The sequence below is a fragment of the Vidua chalybeata genome, chromosome 18 (genome assembly GCF_026979565.1).
Source record: "Vidua chalybeata isolate OUT-0048 chromosome 18, bVidCha1 merged haplotype, whole genome shotgun sequence".
NCBI lineage: Eukaryota > Metazoa > Chordata > Aves > Passeriformes > Viduidae > Vidua > Vidua chalybeata.
Window position 1 is genome coordinate 3,637,379 of NC_071547.1, and position 21,229 is coordinate 3,658,607.

The window sequence follows — 21,229 nt, forward strand, 5'->3', positions numbered from 1 at the left end:
CAATCTCATCCTGCTCCAAATACTCTTCTGCTGAAAGGTCCAGACAATGAAGTCACCCTCACTGAGAGCAAGTGTGACAGTCAGGCATTGTTTGGGTGAAAAAAGTCCTCTTTAGTCAAATCAGTATTTCTGCAATGAGGGAGACAGACACAGACTCTACCAAATCAGAGCCCTTCTGAATAGTTTAATTTACTGACTTGTTCATTGCTAAACAATTGAGAATTGGTCCATGGAGAAGAAAACAAAAAGGACAGACAATATGGGCTGTATTTTTGAGGCTGGACTAGTCCAAGCCAAGGAAAAAAACATAATTTTGAGTAGCATTGTGTCTGGAAAAATAATGTTCACCCCTGCACCTCTACTTTTATTGGGAACTGAGGGTTTGGCCCTGTTTCTGCTGAGGGTGAAAAGAAGGAATGTGCCCTATAACACAGCCAGGGCCACTGGGACTGTGTGACAAGCTCACCCTGGAGAGGTTGTTGTCATTATCCCACGGAGCTGTTGCTCATGCAGGAACAGCATGAAAAGCTCTGGGAGCTTCCCCCAGCCCTGGTGGGATCCTCAGGCTCCGGTGCCTTCCCAGCAGGGCTCTGCCCTCAGTTGTGATTTTTCTTATCAAACACCACATTCCTCTTTCTGCCATGAATATGATTTCCAATTAAATGCCTCCTCAGAGCCTGTCTGGCTGGGAATTAGGCTGGAACTCGGTGGCTGGGCTGTTAGCTCATCAAAGTCTCCGGGATAACGGGGAGGTGCCGATGCTCTGCTCGGGGACTTTGCTCGTGGCTTTGAACTCGCTGCAGCCCTGCAAACTGGGACAGGCTGCCCTTTGCTCACCTTCAGCTCTGCTCTACTCCCCTCCAGCCCACAGCTGAGTAAGCATCTCCAGGGCTACAAAACACAGCCCCTGTGCTCCTGCCCTCCAGGGATCTCAGCGTTCGCGCAGTCCCTGGGAAGGAGCTGGCCACGCGCTCCAGCTTACAGGGAGAGGATTATCATGGCTCTTATGACTCAGTCCACAGCTCCTGTGTGCTTCCCGGCATGGAAAGAAGAGAAGTGGGCATGAAACTGTCCCCTAATCAGCCACCTAACAGGTCCCTGTCCCCAGGGTCCTGCCCCAGTTTGGCAGCGCCAACCGTTGCTGCAGCAGCGGTGGCAGTGAGGTGGTGATGGTCTCTTTATGAATAAAAAAGATAAAAACCAGGCTGGAAGGCAAAAAATCTGGGTGTGGAGCTGGGATCAAGATGGGGAGGGAGCAGCAGACCTAATCCCGAAGCACTGCTGGGGGTGGTGAACGCCTGGCTGCTCCTGTTGGAGCAGAAGTCTTTGAATGCCAGGTTATGGCTCAGTTCCAAATGAGGGTTTCTCCTTGCTGTGGACACGTGGGCAGGGAGGTGCTGGAGCATTGCTTCAGGGCTGGTTTTGGGGCACAGAAACCCCTTTGGTCCCAACAACTCCTTGCTTGATCCATCGTGGAGCTCCATCCTCACTCCATTGTGGTGACACTGCCATGGCAACCACGGAACCTGGGGCAGTGCAAGGATGGGACTGGGACCAGTTCTCTTCGAGGTTCTCCCCTCTCCTGAGCTTCCTGCTGGAAATAGGGGTGGATCTTTGGGAATACCTGACTGCCACCGTGGTTCTGTCTCCTGGCTGGAGAGGAACTGCCTTGTGTGGGGCCAAGCAGTCTCAGGGGACACAGGGGGACCCAAGGGACTGCAGTGTGGTTGCTGGGGACTAGCTCTGGGGGTAAGGGATGCAGGGTCCACTCTAGTGCCCTCCTGGCATCAGTGGGACAGGGGGGCTGGATCCAGGTGTTCTGCAGGCACTGGGTGGGGGGGACTGGCCTCGCTGGAATTTCTATGGAAACCCAGGTACTGAATGGTGTGGAATAGCTCAAACCATCTGTTCTTCCCCTACTTACAAAACTCGATAATTTCACGATGACATCACCAGAAATGCTCTCCTTTTATTCCTCTTGCAGCCATCTGTGATGGTTTCCTCATGTGCCAAACACGCGAGCGGGTGCTGAGGGATGGGCAGGAGGACACAGCCACCCCATTACTCCTGTTTCATTTCTTCCCTTGGAAAGCAATCCTGTGCCTGCAGAGTTTCACTTGTTCCCTTCCCAAGGTGTCTACAGAGCAACCAGCAGAGTTAGACGGCGAAAATGAAGGTAAAATAGAAAGACAAACTAAAGCCGAACTTCACAGGGACTATGGAGGATCTGCTGTGGGGGTCTTACCTGTGGAAATACAAATCCAGCAGTGGGAGCCAGGTTTGCTCCTGCCAGCAAGGTGCTGAGTACCAGTGGGGCTGCTTCTGCTGCCCTGCTGTGCCAGGAATGAGTCCCTGGACTGAGATTTGGGTGTTGGGAGAGGCAGTGTTGGGGAACTGGAGTCAGCTGAGGACACAGGCAGTGGTGGGTCTAACTGCCTTCAGTGCTTGCCTGCTGGGCAGTTTCTCAGCTTGAAGTCACCTTCTGCTGGCCAGGGACAGGAGCACTCCTGCTCCACTCCTGGGCAGCCAGCTGGGCTCATCCGTGTCCCCAGCAGCAGTGGCTCTGGTTCTGGCTCGCTGTTGTGCTGGGTGATAACAGAGGTGACAACCTGCCATCACCTGTCCTCTTCACTGGTGGAGGTCTCTCCCTGTCCTGGAATTGAGGTGCTGGCTCCAGCCCAGCCAGCACTGTGTGGTTTGGGTGGTGATGGATGTCTCAGGTGCCAGGGAAGAGTTGGAGCTGGCGCTGCTCCGCTGCTGCCACTGCCGGCTGCGTTTGCTCGACTGACCAAACCCTCCCTTGCCTGTGGCAGAGGAGAGAAGCCTCAGAAGACCTGGAGCTCCCTGAAAATGAGAAGGAAAGAAGGGCTAGAGTGCAGATCAGGCAGCTGCAGACCCATTTTCATCATGAATCGTACAAGAGGAAATTCTTTGATGCCGATATCTGGCGGCAAATGCAGGCTCAGGAGTGAGTACAGCTCTGCTTGGCTGCCTGGAGCTTGGGAAGTTCCTCCATGCCAAAATCACAGATTTATAGAATCCCACAGGCAGGGACACCTTCCACTCTCCCAGGTTGCCCCAAGCCCTGTCCAGCCTGACCTTAGGGAATGTCCAGCCAACCTCCAGGGACGGGGCAGCCTCAGCTTCTCTGGGCACCCTGTGCCAGGGCCTCAGCACTCTCTAAGTAAAGAATTGCTTCAATCTCTCTTCTTTTAGCTTAAATCCATTCCCTCTTGCCCTATCACATCTGCACATATAAAATGTTGCTCCCTCTTTTTTATAAAGAGATCTGGGGACCACAGAGCAGAGATGGGGAGGGGTAAGGACCTGCCCTGGCAGATGGGATGTGCTAAATGTCATTTGTTGTTCCATTTTTACAGAAAAACAATAGATGATCTGAAGCAAGAACATAGACATGTGACATTAATGCTGAGCCAGATCTATTCACCAAGCAGTGTGATACTGGAAAACAGAAATCGTATGAAGGTCCAAAGCCTTTTGCAGACCAGAATGCAGAATGATGCCCTGATCAAAGAAAGAAAAGCCCAGTTAGCTGACCTGGCCAAGCAGGTGAGAGCATCTGGATTGTTCCCTGCTTGAGCACAGCAGGGCAGAGTCACACAGTGAGACCTGTGGCTGAAACTCCTCAGTGTAAAACACATTTAATTCAGGCCTTGGGATATTCCTCCTGGCCAGTGACACATGACAATGACAAATGGATAGAGCCAGGCTCCCACTCAAGTCAGCAGCACTGACTGGAAAAGTGAGGTTGGACTCTCAGCCTTGTCCCACTGGTCCCTGCACCCCTGTGTGATGGCACACACAGCCTGGGGCCACAAACACCCCTCTCCTTCTCCCTTCACTTTTTTTATTCTCCTGAAAAAGAGATAAAACTGGAGCAGTGCTGTCTGAGGTGTGGCAAATACAGGAACAGCAGTATCTGAGGGATGTCCCATCCCTTCTCCTGAGGACATCCTGGTTGGATTTGGGCAGGAATGGGGTGGGAAGCCAAGGGAAACGTGGGCTATGGAAGTGACAGTTCCCTTCAGCATTGTTCTCAGAGCCAGCTGTCCAAGCAGGACTCCAGGGAACGTGTTTGGATAGTTTGCCATTGCTGGAGGTGCTGCAGAGCTTTCCCAACAGGGTTAGCTTTCTGTCAGGGATGATAACTCTGACTTGCCTGAGTCATCCCTCCCCCACCTGCCCCGCGCTTCGCTGTTCTCCAACTGCGTCACTCTTCCATGGATTTATTTCCTCTGGAAGCTCCCCACTTCTGGCAGAAGTTTTCCTCCACTCATTCCCAGGGGTACTGCACAGATCCCTGCCTGGCCAGCACAAAACCTTTACCAAAACCCCGTCCTCATTGCCTCTTCCACTCTACAAAGTGCTGCTGTGCCATGTTCAGCACCTGCTGGACTTCCCTCCAAAAACAGCTGCACTTCCTTCGTGCACAAAAAAAAAAAAAACCCATTCCCAGTTACAGTTCGTGTTTCTGTGTGTGCAGGATGGGATCCTTTGGGATTAAAGTTGCTCCTATAACTGCAAGCTCATTAGTGACATGGTTGCTGTAGTTCAGGTCAGCAGAGGGGATTTTCTTTGGCTCTGTGTCCTGACAAAAGTCCAAAATGTAGGGGTGGAGATTATACTTCCTGGGTTTTTCCCTCTGTGTGTGTGTGCAGGTTGTAGAGCTGGAAAAAAAGATAGTGAAGCAAAGAGACACAACCTGGAGGATGCTGGAAGCAAAGAGCCACAAACACCTGCAGAAGAAGATCGAGTTGCTGGAGATACGTCTGAGTCATGTAAGGAAACATTTTGGAGACTTTTGGAGAACATGTGTGGGGTCACACAGGGGCCTGGGACCTTTCTGGTCAGGACAAAGCATGGTGGTGAAAATGTATTTGGCTGACACCAGCTGCATAAAGCACCTGGTTTGTTCCCCTGGCCTGATCATTCCCAGAATATCTCAAAGGCTCCTTCAGGCTTGGTGACTCAAATGCAGCACTTGTGCTGTGCCAAGAGGCCTGAAGGTCTGCACCTGCTTTGTCATCAAACTGGGCTGCCTGGAGCCACCTTGCCTTGGACAAAGCCAGCTCCAGGTCTTCTGTTGTGGTCAACCTGGTCTTCTGTTGCCTTTCCTTGGGGAGGAGGACAGTGCAGGGCCAGCTTCAAATCTCTTGGGCTGTGTTTGACCCTGCCCTGGTCAAGGTCTTTAAGCAGCAACGTGAGCCCCCCAGTCCCCCACCAGTTCCACAGCTTTTGCTTTGCTCTCCCCAGGCCACTGTCCGTTACAACAACATCATGACCCGAAACAACAGGCTCCGAGAAGAGACTGCCAGCCTGCAGATCCAGAAAGCCATTTATGACAACAGCTACTGGAAGCTGGAAAAAAGTCTGGTTCAGCAGAACAAATTGCTGAACGCTGCTATCGAGCAAGCCACAGAAGACTACGAGCAGTGGTACGTGGCCTTGTCAGCCCTCTGGGCAAAACTTGGGGCTGATGGGTGGTGCCAGTGGTGAGTATTCAAATAGAGAGACCAACTGAGGCTTCAGAGAGAGGATTCACCACTCCCATCCAGGTCTGGCTGCTAAGGGCTGGTCAGTGTGGGGAGACTGGTACCTCCAGGGTGTTTTATTCCATCTATCCCAGATGTTTCTTTGGATGGGATGAACTGCCCCATGGAGGAGTCTATTTTTTTCTGGGTCTCACCTGAGCTGGGTACTATGCCCGAGTACAAAACCCCAAAAAAGCTGTGTTAGTGGCTGTGGATTCCCTCTGGACTGACTCCACTCCATCCAGATGAGAGCTGGGAACGGGCACAGCATCACAGGGGCTTTGGCAGGTCTGGCCCTCCTGGGAGTGGCCAGGCACACAGAGCAACACAAGGTGTGAGGGCTGCTCTCCGTGTGCAGGATGGAGGATCTGGGGCGGATCTCGGACATTCGGGACGTGCGCTGCAGAGAAACCATCCAGTACAACATCAGGCTGCTGGAGAGGAAGTGTGCCCTTCACCAGGAGACCAGGCTGAAAAACTTCTTCCTCAGCAAATGTGCAGATCTCTCTGTATTGAAGGAGCAGGCCAAAGAGAGAGAAGGTATCAGAGGAGAACTTGTGGGACTGGGACCACGTACCTGAAGTCTGCAGAGTTGATGGGGCTGGGCTGCTCACGGTGGTTTATAGACTTGCACCCCAAAGGCAGGATGCCTGCCCTGCCCACAACCTCCCCCACCCAACCTTCACCCTACAAGCAAAAAGGCTGAACAGTGGTAATTGAGTGAGACTGAGTGTCTTGGGGTGCCCTTGGGACAGGGAGCTGCTCCTGTGTGCAACCATGGCTCCTTTTACCACAGAACCACAGAACAGGTTGGGTTGGAAAGGAGTCTTAAAACTCATCCAGTTCCACCCCCTCCATGGGCAAGGACACTTTTCACTATCCCAGGTTGCTCCAAACCCTGTCCAGCCTGGCCTTGGACACTTCCAGGGGTGGGGCAGCCACAGCTGCTCTGGTCACCCTGTACCAGGGCCTCATCACCCTCACAGGGAAGAATTTTTTCCTAACATTTAATCTAATCTAATAATTCTGTCCTCCGGGGAGGGGATCCCATGTTGTTTGCTCCATTCCCATGACATCCCTGCTCAGTTTCCTGGTGGAACAGGCACCCTCTGCCCCTCCAGCACTGCTTCCTCCTGCCCCAGCCCTGCACCAAACCCCACAGCACTGCAGGGTGGGCTCTGCAAAGGACAACCACGGCTCTCTGTCTCTTTCTCAGCCTTTGAGGCAGCTGAGAGGGCCAAAAGGAGCCAAAAGGAGAGCTATGAGGTGGCCTACAAGCGTCTGCTGGAGCTGTCGGACGGCGACATTGATGATTTCTTGGAGGACTTCATTGAAAAGGACAGGAGATTCTTCATCCTCTTTAGCTATGCCATTAGGCTGAACGTCAGGAACGAGGGTCTCAGGCAGAGGATCCAGGAGATCCAGGTCTGTTCCTGGCTCTTCGTGTGTCCCCTTTCCAGGGAGTGATTTTGGGTCAGGGTGGGTTTGTCCTCTCCCGAGCGTCCGGCATCGCTGCCCACACCAGAGCCTGGCTCCAGCCGCACAGGTGGGACTGGGGGGATGCAAAGGAGCAGCCAAAACCATAACTCCGCTGTGTTCTCGGAGCTAAACGCGTCTCAATGCTGCCACCGTGTACCCAGCAAAAATACTGCAGGGTCCCGGGGAGCCAGGAGCTTCCCCGAGCCGTGTGGGGCTGCCTGGAGAGGGGAGTGGGGTTGCCCATCTCCCTGCAGGTGTCCCTGCTCCCTGGGCTGTCCCCAGCCTCCGTCTGGCGGGTCAGGTAGGATTCCATCGGTACCCACTCCATGCGCTGGTGTTCCCACAGGATGATATGACGGCCATCACAACGGAGCGGGAACAGGCAGAGACAGCCCGGACCCACGTCCTGCAGGAGCTGGAGGTATGGTGGCCGTGGATTCCCTCTGGAAGAGCAGCATATCCCTGTCTGTCCCAGCACCTGTCCCAGGGAGTCCGGTCCTGTAAATGCTGCTCTGGCCAGTGGCTGGAGAGGTGTGGGCAGAAGAGGGCCCTGCAAAGGTTTTGGCAGCTCCCAGTGCATGGTGAGAGGGTGGCCGTGGGGCTCCTGCCAGCCCTGGTCCAGCAAGAGCAGCTGGGGATATTCAAGAACTGTCTGGACACAATCCTGTGCTCTGTGCTCTGGGATGACCCTGCTTGAGTAGAGGTTGGACCAGACCACCCATTGCGGTCCCTTCCAACCTGAGCCATCCTGGTGCCCTGTGATTCTGTCTCCAGACTGAAACTGGGCAGCACTGGGGTGGTGGGATCAGCGAGGGGCTGGTGTCACACCTTTGTGACACAAGGACCTTTGCTGGTAGGCAAAAATAACAGAGGTCACCGAGGAAGCCAACAAGTATGAGAACAAAAGCAAGGAGAGCAACAAACTCCTGGGACAGATCCAATCTCGCATGGAGACCCTCTTGAAGGACATGGACTGTGACACTACCACGATAGTGAAGCCTCTTGGGGAGAGCTTGGTGCCAGTTTTTGGTAGGTCACGGCTGCCCATCTTCCCATGCCCCATGCCCTGGGAAGTCCTGTCCACCACCTGCCCTCACTGTGTTTATATTGAGCTTTTGTTTTCCCCTGTACCATCAGACATGTGTGCCCCGAGGCGAATTTGCAATGCCAAATTCCCAGCAAGTTTGGGAGCTAATTTGGATGTATAAACATCCCAGTGGATCCCCAAACTCGCATCGTGGCTCTGGGTGATGAAGTGCAATGGGGGTCAGCCTCTCCTCCCAGGCAGCCAGCAAGGAGCCAAGGGGAATTGCATGAGGGGAGGTTCAGGTTGGAAAAATTTCTTCACTGAAATAGTGGTCAAGCATTGGAACCGGCTTCCCAGGGAAGTGGTTGAGTCACCACCCTTGAAGCGTTCCAAAAATAAAGCGGATGTGGCACTTTGGTATGCTTTAACATGCAGGGGGTATTCAGTATGAAGTTGGACTTGGTGATTTTGGAGGTGTGTTCCAACATCAATGGCTCTGTGATTTTATGATTCCATGACTCAGCCTTGGCCCCCTGACCCTGGGGGAGGGCAGCCAGTGGATCCCTTGCTCTGGGCAGGGTCCCGGTGCAGGGACACTGCGGGACACTGCTCCTCCCCACCCAGGTCCCGTGGAGAACAAGATCAAGGAATTCCTGCTGAGGGAGTCCTTGCTGCGCTACACGTCCATCGATCGTGCCCAGCGCTCCCAGGCCTTCATCAGCCCCCTCCAGGGAGCCTCCAACCTCCTCTGGACCATGGACCGGGCCAAGCTCTGCCCACCCCCCCCAGACCTGGAGACCACTGACCCCAAAACCGGTGAGCAGGGAGCGGGGAGAGAGGGGCCATGGCTGGGCAGCAGCCGTTCCCCAATCCCCTGTGGCTGCCTGGCCAAGACTTGCTGCCACGTGTCCTTCTCAGCCCATCCCCTCCAGCCTGTCCTGCCCCACCGGGAGGTATGAGGCCTGTAAAACTGTGTATTATGGGATGGCCATTCTCTTTGGCAGCAGAAGAGCCGCTGGGCCGGGCTCAGCTGCGTCAGCTCGTTATCCGGAGGCAGGAGGAGGAGCTGGCCAGGCCCTCCAGCTCGGGCAAGAGAAGAAGGAGATTTACATCACAGAGTGCATCAGGGGCCAAGAGCCCATCAGGGGCCAAGAGCCCATCAGGGACCAGGAGCCCATCAGGGACCAGGAGCCCACCAGGGAATTAAAGAAGCAGTTTCATTCTTGACCTTCTGCATCCCGCACATCATTCCATCTTCCTTCTCTTGGAGGAGCCCAACACCTCTCACAGGCTTCAGAGACTCACCAGGTGATATTTTGGCATGGCTTCACCCACTGCTGGCAGCTCCCGCAGCCAGGGTGGGATCAGCTGCTCTACCACAGGGTGACATCCCTGTGGCACTCCCCACAGCCAGAGATGGGGACCACGGTGCCAATCCTGCACTGTGCCCGAGGGCAGGGCCTGGCACGTGGGATGCAGGGGATGAGTGTGCTCATGGGGTGTTCCCTGCTAAGCTGGCAGAAGCTGACAACTCTCTGCTGCCTGAAGGAAATCTGAGCTCAGTGCTGGCCCTATGGGACCAGGTGGGATGGACACAGCCTAGAGTGGAACAGGCTGGTTTGGGGCTGGAAGTGGGAGTGGGAGGCAGAGGGGCTCGAGGACACATGAGGGTCACGTGCAGTAGGTCTGGGGTGCTGAGGCCAGCAGGGGCTGGAAGGATCTGAGGGCTCCCACAGGGCACAGGCACACCACACAAGCCCAAGCACTGCTCACACCAGCAGCTGGATTTCCTCTTGCCAAAAGGCTGTTTAATGTGAATGCCATTCCCGTGCCAAATTCCCCGGCACGTGCCTCTCCAGGGGAAGAGGAAAGGGAACCCCTGTGTGACCTAGGGAGAGGTGCTTGCAGTGGCAGCCCCAGCCCTGAGCCTGGGCTAGTCCTTCTCTTCACCGTGAGTAATGACATGGACCAGGTTCTTGTAGTCCAGGTTGCCAGACATGTCCGGAGGGAAGGCAGCGAACATCTGATCGATCTGCCAGGGAAGAGCAGTGAGAAAAGGTGGCATGGGAGGTGCTTGGGACCAGGGCTTGGAGGAGGGATGGGGTCTTTTGGGATGGAGGGAGGCTGGCAGAGGCTGGGAAGGAGATCATACCTCTTCCTGGGAAAACCTCTCCCCCTGCGTCATCAGCATTTCTTTGATGCTGCAAACGAGAGAGCGCAGTGAGCACTGGGCAGGTCCTGATGGGGACACCCCCATCACTCCCTGCCCCAGCTACCCCTGCACTCACTAGGCAGATTTCAGGCCTTTCCCCTCTGGATCAAACACCTTGAATGCATTCAGGATTGTCTCCTCCGGGTCCGCACCTGCGGGGGACAAAGCCACGGCCATTTGAGATGGTAAAGTAGGAAGCCAACTGCAGCCTCCTGCTTCTCCCAGCCTCGGGGGCAAAATGGGGGGCAGACTGGAAAGTGGGGTCCCTGCAGGAATGCTGACCCTGCAGCTGGAGACTTGAGTGAAGTTGGTGGCATGTAGAGGAGCAGCCGTAGGGCCGTGGTGTGAGCACGGAGCAGGCGGTGTCGCCGCCACTCCGGCATCCGGCATTTATCTAATCTTTGGAGCGTATTTATAGAGCTCCAGGCACAGCCCTTGGGGCCCTGCAGCCTCTTGGAGATCGGCAGGAGGCTGCATTCCTTGGGTTAAGTACGTGATTCAGGGTACAGCCACATGGGATGATCGGTCAAAGTCTGGCTCTAGCCAGGGGGGCCACTGTTAGCACTCAGCAGGCTCAGAGGTGCTGCAAGAGCTGTCCCCTCTTCCTACGGGACAGCAGCAGCAGCTCAGCCATGTGGGTTTTGTAAGTGGCTGGGGAAACTGAGGCACAGAGACCATCTCATACCCCTCAACAATTTGGGGAGACATGGGATAAGATCTGGATCTCTGGACCTAGGTGTGGTTGGTATTGCAAATCAGCAGGAATTTTGGGGCATAGGAATGCCACTGACCACCACTGACCACTCCCAGCTCCCCAGGTGCCCTCTCACCCTTGAGCTTCTCCCCAAACATGGTGAGGAACACGGTGAAGTTGATCGGGCCCGGTGCCTCCTTTATCATCTCATCGATCTCCTCGTTCTTCACATTCAGGCGCCCTGGGGAGAGCAGCTATGGGTCAGTCATGGATCCAAGTCCTGCTCTGCGTGTGTGTATTAAAAATACACACCACAGAACCCTTCCCTGGGGGGTTTTCCCCCACTGGAGGGAAATAGCACACTCCTGGGGAGCCACCTCTGACAAGGAATGGAGGTAGCAGGAGTGAGGTGAGAGAATCATCTCCAGCTCTGGCTTCTCAGGCTCCAGGATTACAGAAAAGAAGGATGAAAAAGACTGAGCTGTGCTGCTTCCATTGCCCCATGGATCAGCCTCTTTTAGCCCTCCTTGCAATGTGTTTTGGGCCAAAACCACCAGCACTGGGGTTCTCCCTGTGCCCCAGCACCAAAGGCAAACGGGATTGAAAGCCTACATCCTTTTTCCCGAGGCTGGGTTGTCCTTGGAGCTCCACTGCTGATTCATGCTGACCTCTGATGGCAGAGCCAAGCTCGCAGTGTCACAGCCTCTCACAAATCCCCTAAATCCCCTTAATGCCCTCACGCCGCGGGATGCCGTGGGATGGGCACAGCCAGGTGCTTCTAAGCACGGAGAAGACAGGGAGTGTTTGGCTGGGCAATCCAGGGGCTGGCTCCAGTGCCAAGGGGATAAACCAGCGCTGCTGTGGGAGCTGCTCCAGGCTACCTGTGAGGGATCTCCCGGGCTGACAGGCTTGGGTTTGGATCAGGAGGTTTTTGGCAAAAGGGGAGATCCGGTGAATGGCAGGGGCTTGGTTAAATGCCCCACCCTACCTTGTTTGTCAATTAACAGGTCTGGTGTTGGCAAAGCTGGGGAGGGGAGGCTGCTAAAGCTGGGCTCACCAAGGGCAGCAAAGGTGTCTCTCAGATCTGCCTTGTCGATGAAGCCGTCCCGGTTCTGATCCATGATGGTGAATGCCTGGAAGCACAGGAGCAGGGCAGGGAGCACAGGGAAAGGGAGAATTGTCAGCTTTTGCAAAGGCTGTAGCACCTTTCTCCTTCTCCCTTCAGCTTGGATGGGATAAGGGCATTTAGAACCCTTCCAGGATGGGCTCTGGGAGTCTCACTCACCCTAATCCCACACAGTCCTGCACCCTGGGGTGATGGCAACCCAAACCCCAAACCCTTTCCTTGGCCAAATCCCTCTCACCCCAGTATGCCACCAGGCAGAGAGGCCAGCCTGAGCCATCTCCTCCAACTGGGGCCAGTTATCCCTGGAACTGGGGTCTGCACAGGACCACGTGCCTGCCGTGCAGGGGCTGAGAGCTCCTGGCAAGGCAGGTGGCAGCGAGCTGGGAGATGTGCTCCAGCTCCCTCGGATGTGCCGGATCCTCTGAGGGAATGGGGCTCCTCGGAAGCTTGGAGGTGATGCCGGATTTAACGGTGTCACCGAGCTGTTATTCTCACTTTTAAAATAAAACGACCCAAAACCAGGCCTGCTGCCTCCTGGTGTGACCCAGCTGTCACTCGAGAGCACCAAGGAAAGAGCTGAAGGTCACATCACATCAAGGACCCTCTGTCCTTCCCACCAAAGCCACCTACCTCTTTGAATTCCTGGATCTGGGCCTGCTCAAACATGGAGAAGACATTGGAATTAGCACCTTCAATCCTCTTCTTGGCTTTCTTGGGTGCCTGCAGGAGTCCAGGTATGTACCATTAGCTCACTGGCTTTTTAAGGGGTGAAATAAAAGCATGGAAGTGCTTTTTTTTTTTGTGACTCCTTCGTGGGAGCTCTGGGCTGGGGCTCTCTCCCCTGGGGGCTTGGTAGTTTCTCCCTGCAGCTCTGGGATACTGAGGGGCATTAAGATTCCTGCTTAAATTTCAGCTCCTGGTGAATTTAGCCAAATGGGTCCAAGGAAAGACGAGGAGTGAAATCACTTCTCCCACAGGCAGGTAAAAGGGTCAGCTCTGGGGTGAGATATCCCCGTTGGAACCCTGGTTTTGGGAGCACTGCTGAGGTTGCACACGAGGGTTGTGGCCAGTCAGTGCTTCTTTACCCTGCTGTGCAGATGTTAAAATATGGCTTAATTAAAAATCTGCCTCCCTCCTGCACTGAGGCTTGAAACAACCAGAAATGGGTCAATGTGTGTTTTAAAGAGGACTGAAGAGCCCCTCGCTGTCCCACCCAGCCCACTATCCCTCATTCCAGTGCCTGCTCCTGCAGCCGTTTCCTCACAAGGGGGTCTGTCAGGAGGAGGATTTTGGGGGCACAAAACGGCCCTTCCTCTCACTGCATGAAGGAAGGGGAAAGAGAAAAATGGCATTTGGACCCTAAAACCATCTGCTAGCATGGGGGACACCTCTCTGTTCCCTGTGGGATGCTGCTGGTCCACCCAGATGCTCCCCAGTTTTCTCACCCCCTTTCCAAGGCAGACAAGACCCTTGGCCCTCAACTCCTTGTAGCCTCCTTTGTACCCTGCCCATTAAAGCTATTCTGGTGAAAAATCAAATGAATTTTATCTCTTCCTGCTGGAGCTTTGGGCTCTCAGTACTCACCATGGCTTCTCTCAGCTGCCGATGTCACTGTGAGGGGTGTCCCAGAGGCACTCCCTCACTCCCCCCGGCTGGAACAATAAATACACCCCCCTCGGGGTTAAAAATAGCCCCATGCCCACTTTTGGCTGTAATAGGTAATTTGGCCGCCCCCAACCCTGTTGTCTCTGCCTTTCTCTGTCCCTCTCTCTCTAATCTGGAATAGCAGCTTGTTGTTGTCACCGGCTGACGTGACATGTGAGCCCGGGAGGGTTTCAAGGTTAACGAAGTGCCGGGTGGCCCCCAGCTCCCACACCGGGGATGCTGGCCCGGGGCTGCTCGGGAACAATCCCACCTGCCTTTGTCACTCGGGCTGGCGCCGGGCTTGTCCCCTCCGCTGGGACACGCAGGGAGGGGTTGGCCCCAGGGGACCCCCCGCTAGAATCCCCCAAGCCTTGGGACGTGGATGTTTCTCCTCGGTGCTTCCAGGCGTCTTTGGGAGCCCCATCGCAGCGCTGGCACGGCACAGCCGGGAGCAGCTCGGCTCCGGCCCCCTGCCCGTGGGTCGCCTCCCTTGGGATGCTCCGGGAGCAGGAGCAGCTGCCTGGTCCCGAGAGGGAACATCCCGCTGCCGCCCCATCCCGGAGCGCTGCGGCGGGGCCGGAGGCGGATGCTGAGCTCCGGCAGAGCCGGGCAGGCACGGAGAGCTCCCCTCTCATGTGTCACCCCCACTGAGGCACCTGTCACCCACTTAAGCCAAACATTTGCTCGCCCCGGTCGCGGTGGGACACACACATTTAACTCTCCCGATTCCGGGCTCTGTCCCGGGGACACATCCTGCAGGGGTGGCGCTCACACTGCCCGGACTCTCTGGCTCAGCATTCCTGCAGAAAGAGCCAAGGAACCCACGGGCAGCAATCCCACAAAACCTCTCCCGTGTCTGCTGCGCTTGTGGAGCAGGACTCGTGGCTGCCGGGACCGGGCTGCTCGGTGGTTCCCTTCTGTCTTCAGCCTGTTCATTTTATCCCTCCCCCCGCGTCTCGCCCTGCCCGGGATGAGTCTGGAGGAGGATTCACGGGCATGCTGGAATGGGAATGCCAGTCCCACGGATGCCCATCAGCCCCCCAAGCTCTGCGGTGCCTGGCATGGCCATGACCCGGTGGCCGTGCGGGCTGGTGGCCTCGCTGCCCGGCATTGTCCCCTCCGCGTGCCGAGGAGGGTGGTGGGTGAGCAGGGAGGGCTGGGACAGGGCTGGGAACAAAAGGGATTGTGAAACCAGATCCCTGGAACTCCGGGCTCTGCCCAGACGCTGCCCTTGTTCTCCCGGAGGTCACAAATATCGTGTTTAATCCCTGGCACTCGCCGCCCGGCTGCCAAGGCCGAGCCAGCGAGGATGGCATTGCGGGGAGGATTTCAGTAGGCAATTTCAGGAGATTTCAGTGGGGAAGTGTGTAGGGAAAAGTGCCTGTGGAGGAGAAAAACTCCCGATCCGGGAATGACCATCTCGTCTGGAGGAAGCTGCAGCGCAGGGAAGGGATTTCAGGATGTTTTGAGGTCTGTGTGAGCAAAAAGGGCAGGAGAAAGAGCCGCGGGGGCAGAGCTGGGGCCAGGACCAGCCCTGGGCACAGCCGGGGATGAGGGGGATCAATCTCGGCACGGACGATCCCTCGTCCTGCCAAGTTCAGCTGGATTCATCGTCCAGCCGAGCCCAATTACCTTAATTTGTGGCATTAAGGAAAAATCCATAAGCATCAGGGAAGTGATGTGTGGTGGTTTCACAGGACTGGCCGTGGAGCCACCGGCGCCGCCTGGGCTCTACCCATCCCGGCTCCGTGTCTGTGCTGGGGCACGGCTGACAGCACAAGAGGAAACCCTGGAGCTGTGGAGATCTCCCAGAATGTTATTTTTTCGGGAACAACCATTTTTTCCCGCCCAGCCTGGAAGAAACGCGACCTGTGTCTCTCCCCGGCGTTGCCTGGGTTGTGGTTGGGGTGAGATGGTGGCTGAGGGCTTTGAAGGGTTGGGGGTGCAGAGGGTGGCACAGAAACCCGGGATGGGCATGGGGTCCATGGCTGCCAGGGTTTCTGCTGTGATTTGTAAGTCGTTGCATCTGCTCCACTGCTCACTTCTTGCTGTCAGCTGAAATCCTCTGTGCTGCACGGGCCAGATCCTGCTCTCCCCTGAGGATCCTGCTCCAGCCTGCAGATGGAAGCGCCTCCAGGCACATCACATCCTTCTCCTCGTGTGGATATTGGGGGGCTTGTTGGCCCCCAGGAGAATCTGTGTGCTTTAAATATGTCTGTATGCACAAACCTGCCCCTGGAGCCCTGTAGCGAACAAAAGAGCTGTGGGAAGTGGCTGCAGCCTGTGAATGGATGTCAAGGAATAACACACGGATCTGTGCCACGGCAAAATCAAGCATCGTCCCTTCTTATCTGCCAAAGAGCCTGTGTTTTACATGAAAAAGCCTTTCTAATTAATAGGCCAGCCCCTCTTGAGCTCGATAAAAAATGGAGTCAAAAGGATTTGATTAACCCCTGCTCCGTGCCGGGCGCGTGCTCTGCCTGAGCGAGCGGCAGCCCCGGCCCCAGCCGAGGCCTGCCCGGGCCCGATAACGGCTCCGTGTGCCGGGGATCCCGGCAGCGTCCCGGTACCCCCGAGCCTGAGCCCCCGCAGAACCCGCGTGGGGGTGTCCGGCCCCAGGCACAGCCACCTCAGAGGGCCGGGATGCTCCAGAGCCAGCTCGTGCCGCCGCTCGCTCCCTGCCTGTTCCTCATGAATATCCTTCGCTCCTGCCGGTATTTCTTTCTGTGATCAGACACATTTGACTAAACTAATACATATGTATACACTCCAGGACGTTCCCATCCAAACCAATGTAAATTACCTCTGACCAATACATTTTCCCAGGAAATCAATGCATTTTAACACTGGATAATATTTATGAAATTGAATTCTTTTTTATTGAAGCTAATGCAATTCCCTTCTGTTTTATGCATTTTTATTAAACTAATGCATTTTAAATTAAACTGTTGTATATTAACTACAATGGCTGTGGGTACTTACAGTAAAGTAATATATGTTTGCTGAAATCAATACATATTCCAAACCTGGGAATTTCCAGTTAACAAGGCTATATCAAATATAACAAATGCATGTACCTGCTTAATTTGATGCTTATATGCAACTGGCTGCTATATTTGTTTATTGGCAATGATTATTTTGAAGGGGCAAAAGCATATTAAAGATAGAAAGACAGATCCCTGCTGGGAGCTGCAGTTGGAAGCTGCCAGAGGTGGTCACCCCATCCCTGATGCTCGAACTGGGCAGTGTGGGGATGACTCACGGGCCCTGGTGCTGGCTGGTGGCTGAAATTCATCTCCTCTGCCACAGCTGGTTTTTCTGTGCCCTCCATCACACCCCTGCACCTCAGCTCCCATTGTGTGAGGTTCTGGGGACATCCTTCCCTTGCCCACCACACTCCCCCACAGCTCCTTTCTGCTGGCAGCATCCTCAGGAGCTTTCGGGGGATTTTACCCCTCTCCCCTTGGGTGTTCAGGAGGTTTCCATGTGTAGCAGATTATTCCGGGCAGATTTGATGCCGCAGCTTTGCCTGTCTCAGCTCCGTTTTCCCTTGGAAAGTTACAGCACCGCGGTTATGGCCGGGAGGGTTTGCCCAGCTCAGGAATTTGGGGAAGAGCTGCCACCTGCCTGACAGAGCCGGGCAGCGGCTGGCTGAGGATGGGGATCAGGACAGACAATTCCTGAGCTCTGGCCTGTCCCGGGGCTGTGCCCTGCACCGAGAACAGGATGCGGCCCCGGGGGGAGGTGGCCGTCCTGGCTTCTCGAGCCGCAGCATTGACAGGAAAGCCATAAATAGCGGCGTTATCCGCCGTGAGCACGCCAGCGGCGCCGGGGCTGAGATAATTTGGGCGAAGCAATAAAAGAGGAAAATTAATTAAAGAGCATGTGCTAATTGTAGGGGAAATGTGCGTGCAATAAGTAGCCGAAGCAGAACGGCGGCCGGGCACCCTTCCCGCACATACTGGGGCAAACGGGGGGCAGCGAGGGCTGAGGCCGGGCACGGCTCAGCGATGTCCCGCAGGCACCGCGGGGAACCAAGGGGTGCTGTCAACCCCCGAGGTGCCTCACCTTGCACTCCTGTGGCCCCTTGTCCCTTTGCGTCCCCTCACCGTGTCCGGTCGTGTCCCCCGCGTGTCCCCCCGTGTCCCCCCGTGTCCCCGACCCGGCCCGCGGGGACGCGCTGCAGCTCCCGCAGTGGCCGCCAGGTGGCGACGTTGTAGCGGGCGCTGTGCGGGCGCTGCCCGGTCCCGGCGGGAGGGGAGAGAGGAGAGGGATGGGAAAAGGGATTGGGGAAAAAGGATGGAAAAAGGGATTGGGGAAAAGGCATTGGGGAAAGGGATTGGGAAAGGGATTGGGGGAAAGGGATTGGGGAAAAGGGATTGGGGAAAAGGGATTGGGGAAAGGGATTGGGGGAAAGGGACTGGAAAAGGGAAAGGGATAGGGGAAATGGATGGGGGGAAAAGAATGGGGGGAAACGGATGGGGGAAAAGGGATTGGGGAAAAGGGATGGGTGGAGAGGGCAGGGAGAGCAGCAGGAGGGAAAGAAGCAGAGAGGAGAGGAGCAAAGGCTGCAGGGAGAGGCGCCATGGCCATGGAGCTCCACCACCTGTGGTAATGGGGTTCTGTGCTGTCATAGAACCAGGGAAGGGTTTGGGTGGGAAGGGACCTCACTTGTGCCTCACTGCTGTGGAGAATCCTGCATCCCTGAGCTGGGAGAAGCCAGGCAGAGCCCTGGGATGGCCCTGGCTTTTCCCACTGCAGGAGATAAAACCCCAGAAGTGGGGGCACAGGGAGGGCAGCAGGACCTCTGCCAGGGCTTCTGGGACCCCAGGACCAAACCTGCTGGGGGACAGGGGCTGCACTGCCTTCCCCTGCACGGCCTGGGGACAGAGCTCTGCAGCAGCTGTCGGGGTGTCCACGAGGGATGTGCCCAGGGCTGCAGCTGGGCCTGAGCTCCTGGGCAGCCCCAGGGCCCCACACATCCCTGCTTTCTCTGGTGGCACTGCTGTCCCATGGCGAGGCTCCTGGTGTCCCTCTGCCCATCCCTGGGACAAGGTGACTGAGCAAAGCTCCCAGTCAGCACTGGGTCACCACCAGCAGCTCTCCTGCCAGCATCGCCCCTCGGCTGCCTGTTGGGGCCAGATCACTGCACAAAGGAGTTACGTGGATCACAGGCAGGAAGGCAGGAATAAATTAATGCCTGGAATGGGAGTGTGATGAAATCCCTTTTTTTTTTTTTTTTTTTTTTTTTTTTAAAGTACACAGAAAAGCCCCTTCCATATTTTAATTAAAAGCCTTTCAGGAGAGGAGGCAAGGGGCTGCCATTTACAACGGGCTATTGTCAGGCACACAAAGCAAACGGGGCTGGAGACAAACTGATTTATTAACCTGCGCCTCACAGCGCTCCCCGGGGTGGGTGAGCCCTCTGTGGAGGGGGGTGGCAGCACTGGGGTCCCCCTGCTCTCCCCGGGGTGCTCCAGGGCCATGGGGCAGCACCCGAGGGGACACAGGGGACACGGCTGGTTTGTGTCACCCCGCAGCTCTCCGTCCCTCCAGGTGGCACAGGGTGCAGTCCCTCTCCTCTTCCTTACTGCTCCCATTGATTTATTAATGATTTGGCCAAACAGAAACATTCCTCCAAAGCCCACAATTTAATTTGCTCACCAAAGATGCCAAGTTAGTTTTACTCCTGATTTATGAGCAGGCTGCTGTGTTCCCCGGGCAGCAGAGCAGGGTGGTGATTTATGGGGGTGAGATCAGCTTTGTGGGCACAGGGAGAAGGTCCCTGCCTGGGACCTGTCCTGGTGGTGTCCAACAGCAAATCCCAGGAGCACCTGGACCATGAACAGACTGGGCAATCCCTGCTGCTGGTGTGGAGAGGAACCAGCTGTCCCCTCAGCAAAGACCACCTGGGATCACTGACCCATCTATGAGCAACCCTCCCCGTGGCCCTGAGGGATGTATGGAAATGAATTCCCATCTGGGATCTCCCCCTGCACGGCCTCTGCTCTCACCCCTGGCTAATTACAGCCTCATTAAGCCACAGGTGAAGCAGCTTTCTGGCACCACCAGCAGCCCCAATCTCGTTCCAAATCTCAATGACTCCCAGCGGTTTCCACGCCCTGATTTTTATGATTTAGGGGATAAAGGGATCTATTTATAGCACCTGGGTTGCCAGAGCAAAGTTGGAGGCTTTGACCTGTGTGCCCCCAAGCAGGGGCAGCACCTGGGCACTCATGTTTGGAGTCTCAGGGCACCCATGGAATTTGCTGTTGGTGCCACCAGGGTTGGGATTTCAGCTTGGGATTTTCATTTGGGGTTCCCTGGTTCCAGGCAATGCATTTGTTGCAGGACCATAAGAAGGATTTGCCTCTTTTCCAGCCAGCTCTGAAGGTGGGGAAGATGCTGGTGCCGGGCTCACAGAAGCATCCAGGCTCTCTCTCACACAAACTGCCTCGACTCCTGCAAATCTTTCTTTGAACTTTGATTTTCTGCTCACTTGTTCTTCTGCCTGAGGCGTTTTGCAATTGTGGGATTGTGAGTGGCTCCGAGTTTCTCTGAGTGGAAGAGATGAGAAGAACAAGATCATTTCCTGGCTGTTTGTGCTACAGTGTGGGGCCAAGGTCACTTTGGGTGTCTGCCTCACCCTTTTGGACAATTTTCCTGGCCCGGGAGCAGACCTGTCCCTGTGAGAATCGGAAGCACCTGCAGGGCGGGGTGCAGTTTGAAGGGTGTCCCTTTTCTTCAGTGTCTTCTGAACTCAAACTCTGCTTTTTGGTGGAATCCTAAGAGCCCTGCAAAGCACAGGAACCAGCAGCAGGTTGATGCCTGGGCAGTGAGGGGCTGCTTCCTCCCCAGCCTCATGAAGAGAGAGGCTCCAGCACTGCAAGATTTGCTGCAGCAAGGAGAGTTTTAGGAGCAGTGAAGGACTACAAGTGACCACTGCAGGAGCACCTCTGGGTTTGCTGGTGTCCGTGCTGCCCATCTCCCTCCAGCCCCTCTGAGCACAGGGATCCACAGGGAACAGGTAAGACAAAGGGACCAGGATAGTGATGAACATCCTGTCCTCAAAATCCTTGCAGCTTTGGAGGCAAAGCAGTTGTGGAACAATTTGGGACTCTCTCCATGGGGTGGTGGTGGGGAGTGTTCGCCCATGCTGGGGTGTGGGGTTGTCAGAGCCTGGCAGGAGCCCTCGGGCTCTTCCAGGAGCAGAGACGTGCAGGCACGACAGCCTGGGGTGTTCCCTGCTCCTTGGCAGGGATATTAAACCTCTGCACTTGCTTGATCTGAAAATCCCCACCTGCAAATGCACCCAAGGGGCAGCTCCGTCCTTCTCTGCTCAAAACTGAGTCGTGGCCAGTGGGGCTGGGGTCAAACATGGCACGGCTCTGCTGGGAGGTGCCACTTCCCCAGAGGGCTGGGAATTCATTCTCCAAGCCCCTTGGATGTTGGCGTGGCCAGTACAACAGGCTATGGGGCAAGGTGGTGTAGAAAA

General features: G+C 55.6%; 2 protein-coding genes across 10 annotated transcripts; one reads left to right on the top strand and one right to left on the bottom strand.

Moving 5' to 3' along the window:
* Positions 1-1,495: 1,495 nt before the first annotated feature.
* On the top strand, positions 1,496-9,285 carry CCDC63 (coiled-coil domain containing 63). 8 transcript variants are annotated; one of them, XM_053959531.1, is made up of 12 exons: positions 1,496-1,569; positions 2,093-2,176; positions 2,814-2,968; positions 3,381-3,570; positions 4,680-4,799; positions 5,275-5,456; positions 5,911-6,092; positions 6,769-6,977; positions 7,378-7,452; positions 7,889-8,060; positions 8,683-8,874; positions 9,063-9,285. In XM_053959531.1, the coding sequence occupies exons 2-12, from the start codon at positions 2,171-2,173 to the stop codon at positions 9,263-9,265; spliced, it is 1,686 nt and encodes a 561-aa protein (XP_053815506.1). In that variant the 5' UTR covers positions 1,496-1,569; positions 2,093-2,170; the 3' UTR covers positions 9,266-9,285. The 8 variants fall into 8 exon arrangements, with proteins under 8 accessions (XP_053815506.1, XP_053815502.1, XP_053815509.1 ...); XM_053959527.1 differs by having other exon boundaries at positions 1,512-1,569; positions 1,985-2,176; XM_053959534.1 differs by having other exon boundaries at positions 1,512-1,569; positions 1,985-2,176; positions 9,066-9,285.
* Positions 9,286-9,840: 555 nt separating this feature from the next.
* MYL2 (myosin light chain 2) lies at positions 9,841-14,762 on the bottom strand. Of its 2 annotated transcripts, XM_053959525.1 has the most exons (8): positions 14,446-14,762; positions 13,675-13,742; positions 12,721-12,810; positions 12,022-12,097; positions 11,101-11,205; positions 10,347-10,422; positions 10,211-10,259; positions 9,841-10,090 (listed from the first exon to the last, which is right to left on the bottom strand). In XM_053959525.1, exons 2-8 carry the CDS (start codon positions 13,675-13,677, stop codon positions 9,992-9,994), a joined length of 498 nt encoding a protein of 165 aa, XP_053815500.1. In that variant the 5' UTR covers positions 13,678-13,742; positions 14,446-14,762; the 3' UTR covers positions 9,841-9,991. The 2 variants fall into 2 exon arrangements, with proteins under 2 accessions (XP_053815500.1, XP_053815501.1); XM_053959526.1 differs by lacking the exon at positions 14,446-14,762 and having other exon boundaries at positions 13,675-13,749.
* Between the last annotated feature and the right edge of the window lie 6,467 nt (positions 14,763-21,229).

What these genes read in the sequence shown, in the direction of transcription:
- CCDC63 (XM_053959531.1), top strand. An exon ending in ACAGAAGACTACGAGCAGTG is followed by an intron (nt 5,457 to 5,910) that starts GTACGTGGCCTT and finishes CTCCGTGTGCAG; the next exon opens with GATGGAGGATCTGGGGCGGA. An exon ending in ACGTCCTGCAGGAGCTGGAG is followed by an intron (nt 7,453 to 7,888) that starts GTATGGTGGCCG and finishes CTTTGCTGGTAG; the next exon opens with GCAAAAATAACAGAGGTCAC.
- MYL2 (XM_053959525.1), bottom strand. An exon ending in AAAGGCCTGAAATCTGCCTA is followed by an intron (nt 10,260 to 10,346) that starts GTGAGTGCAGGG and finishes TCTCGTTTGCAG; the next exon opens with CATCAAAGAAATGCTGATGA. An exon ending in AGAGGTTTTCCCAGGAAGAG is followed by an intron (nt 10,091 to 10,210) that starts GTATGATCTCCT and finishes CTTCCCTGGCAG; the next exon opens with ATCGATCAGATGTTCGCTGC.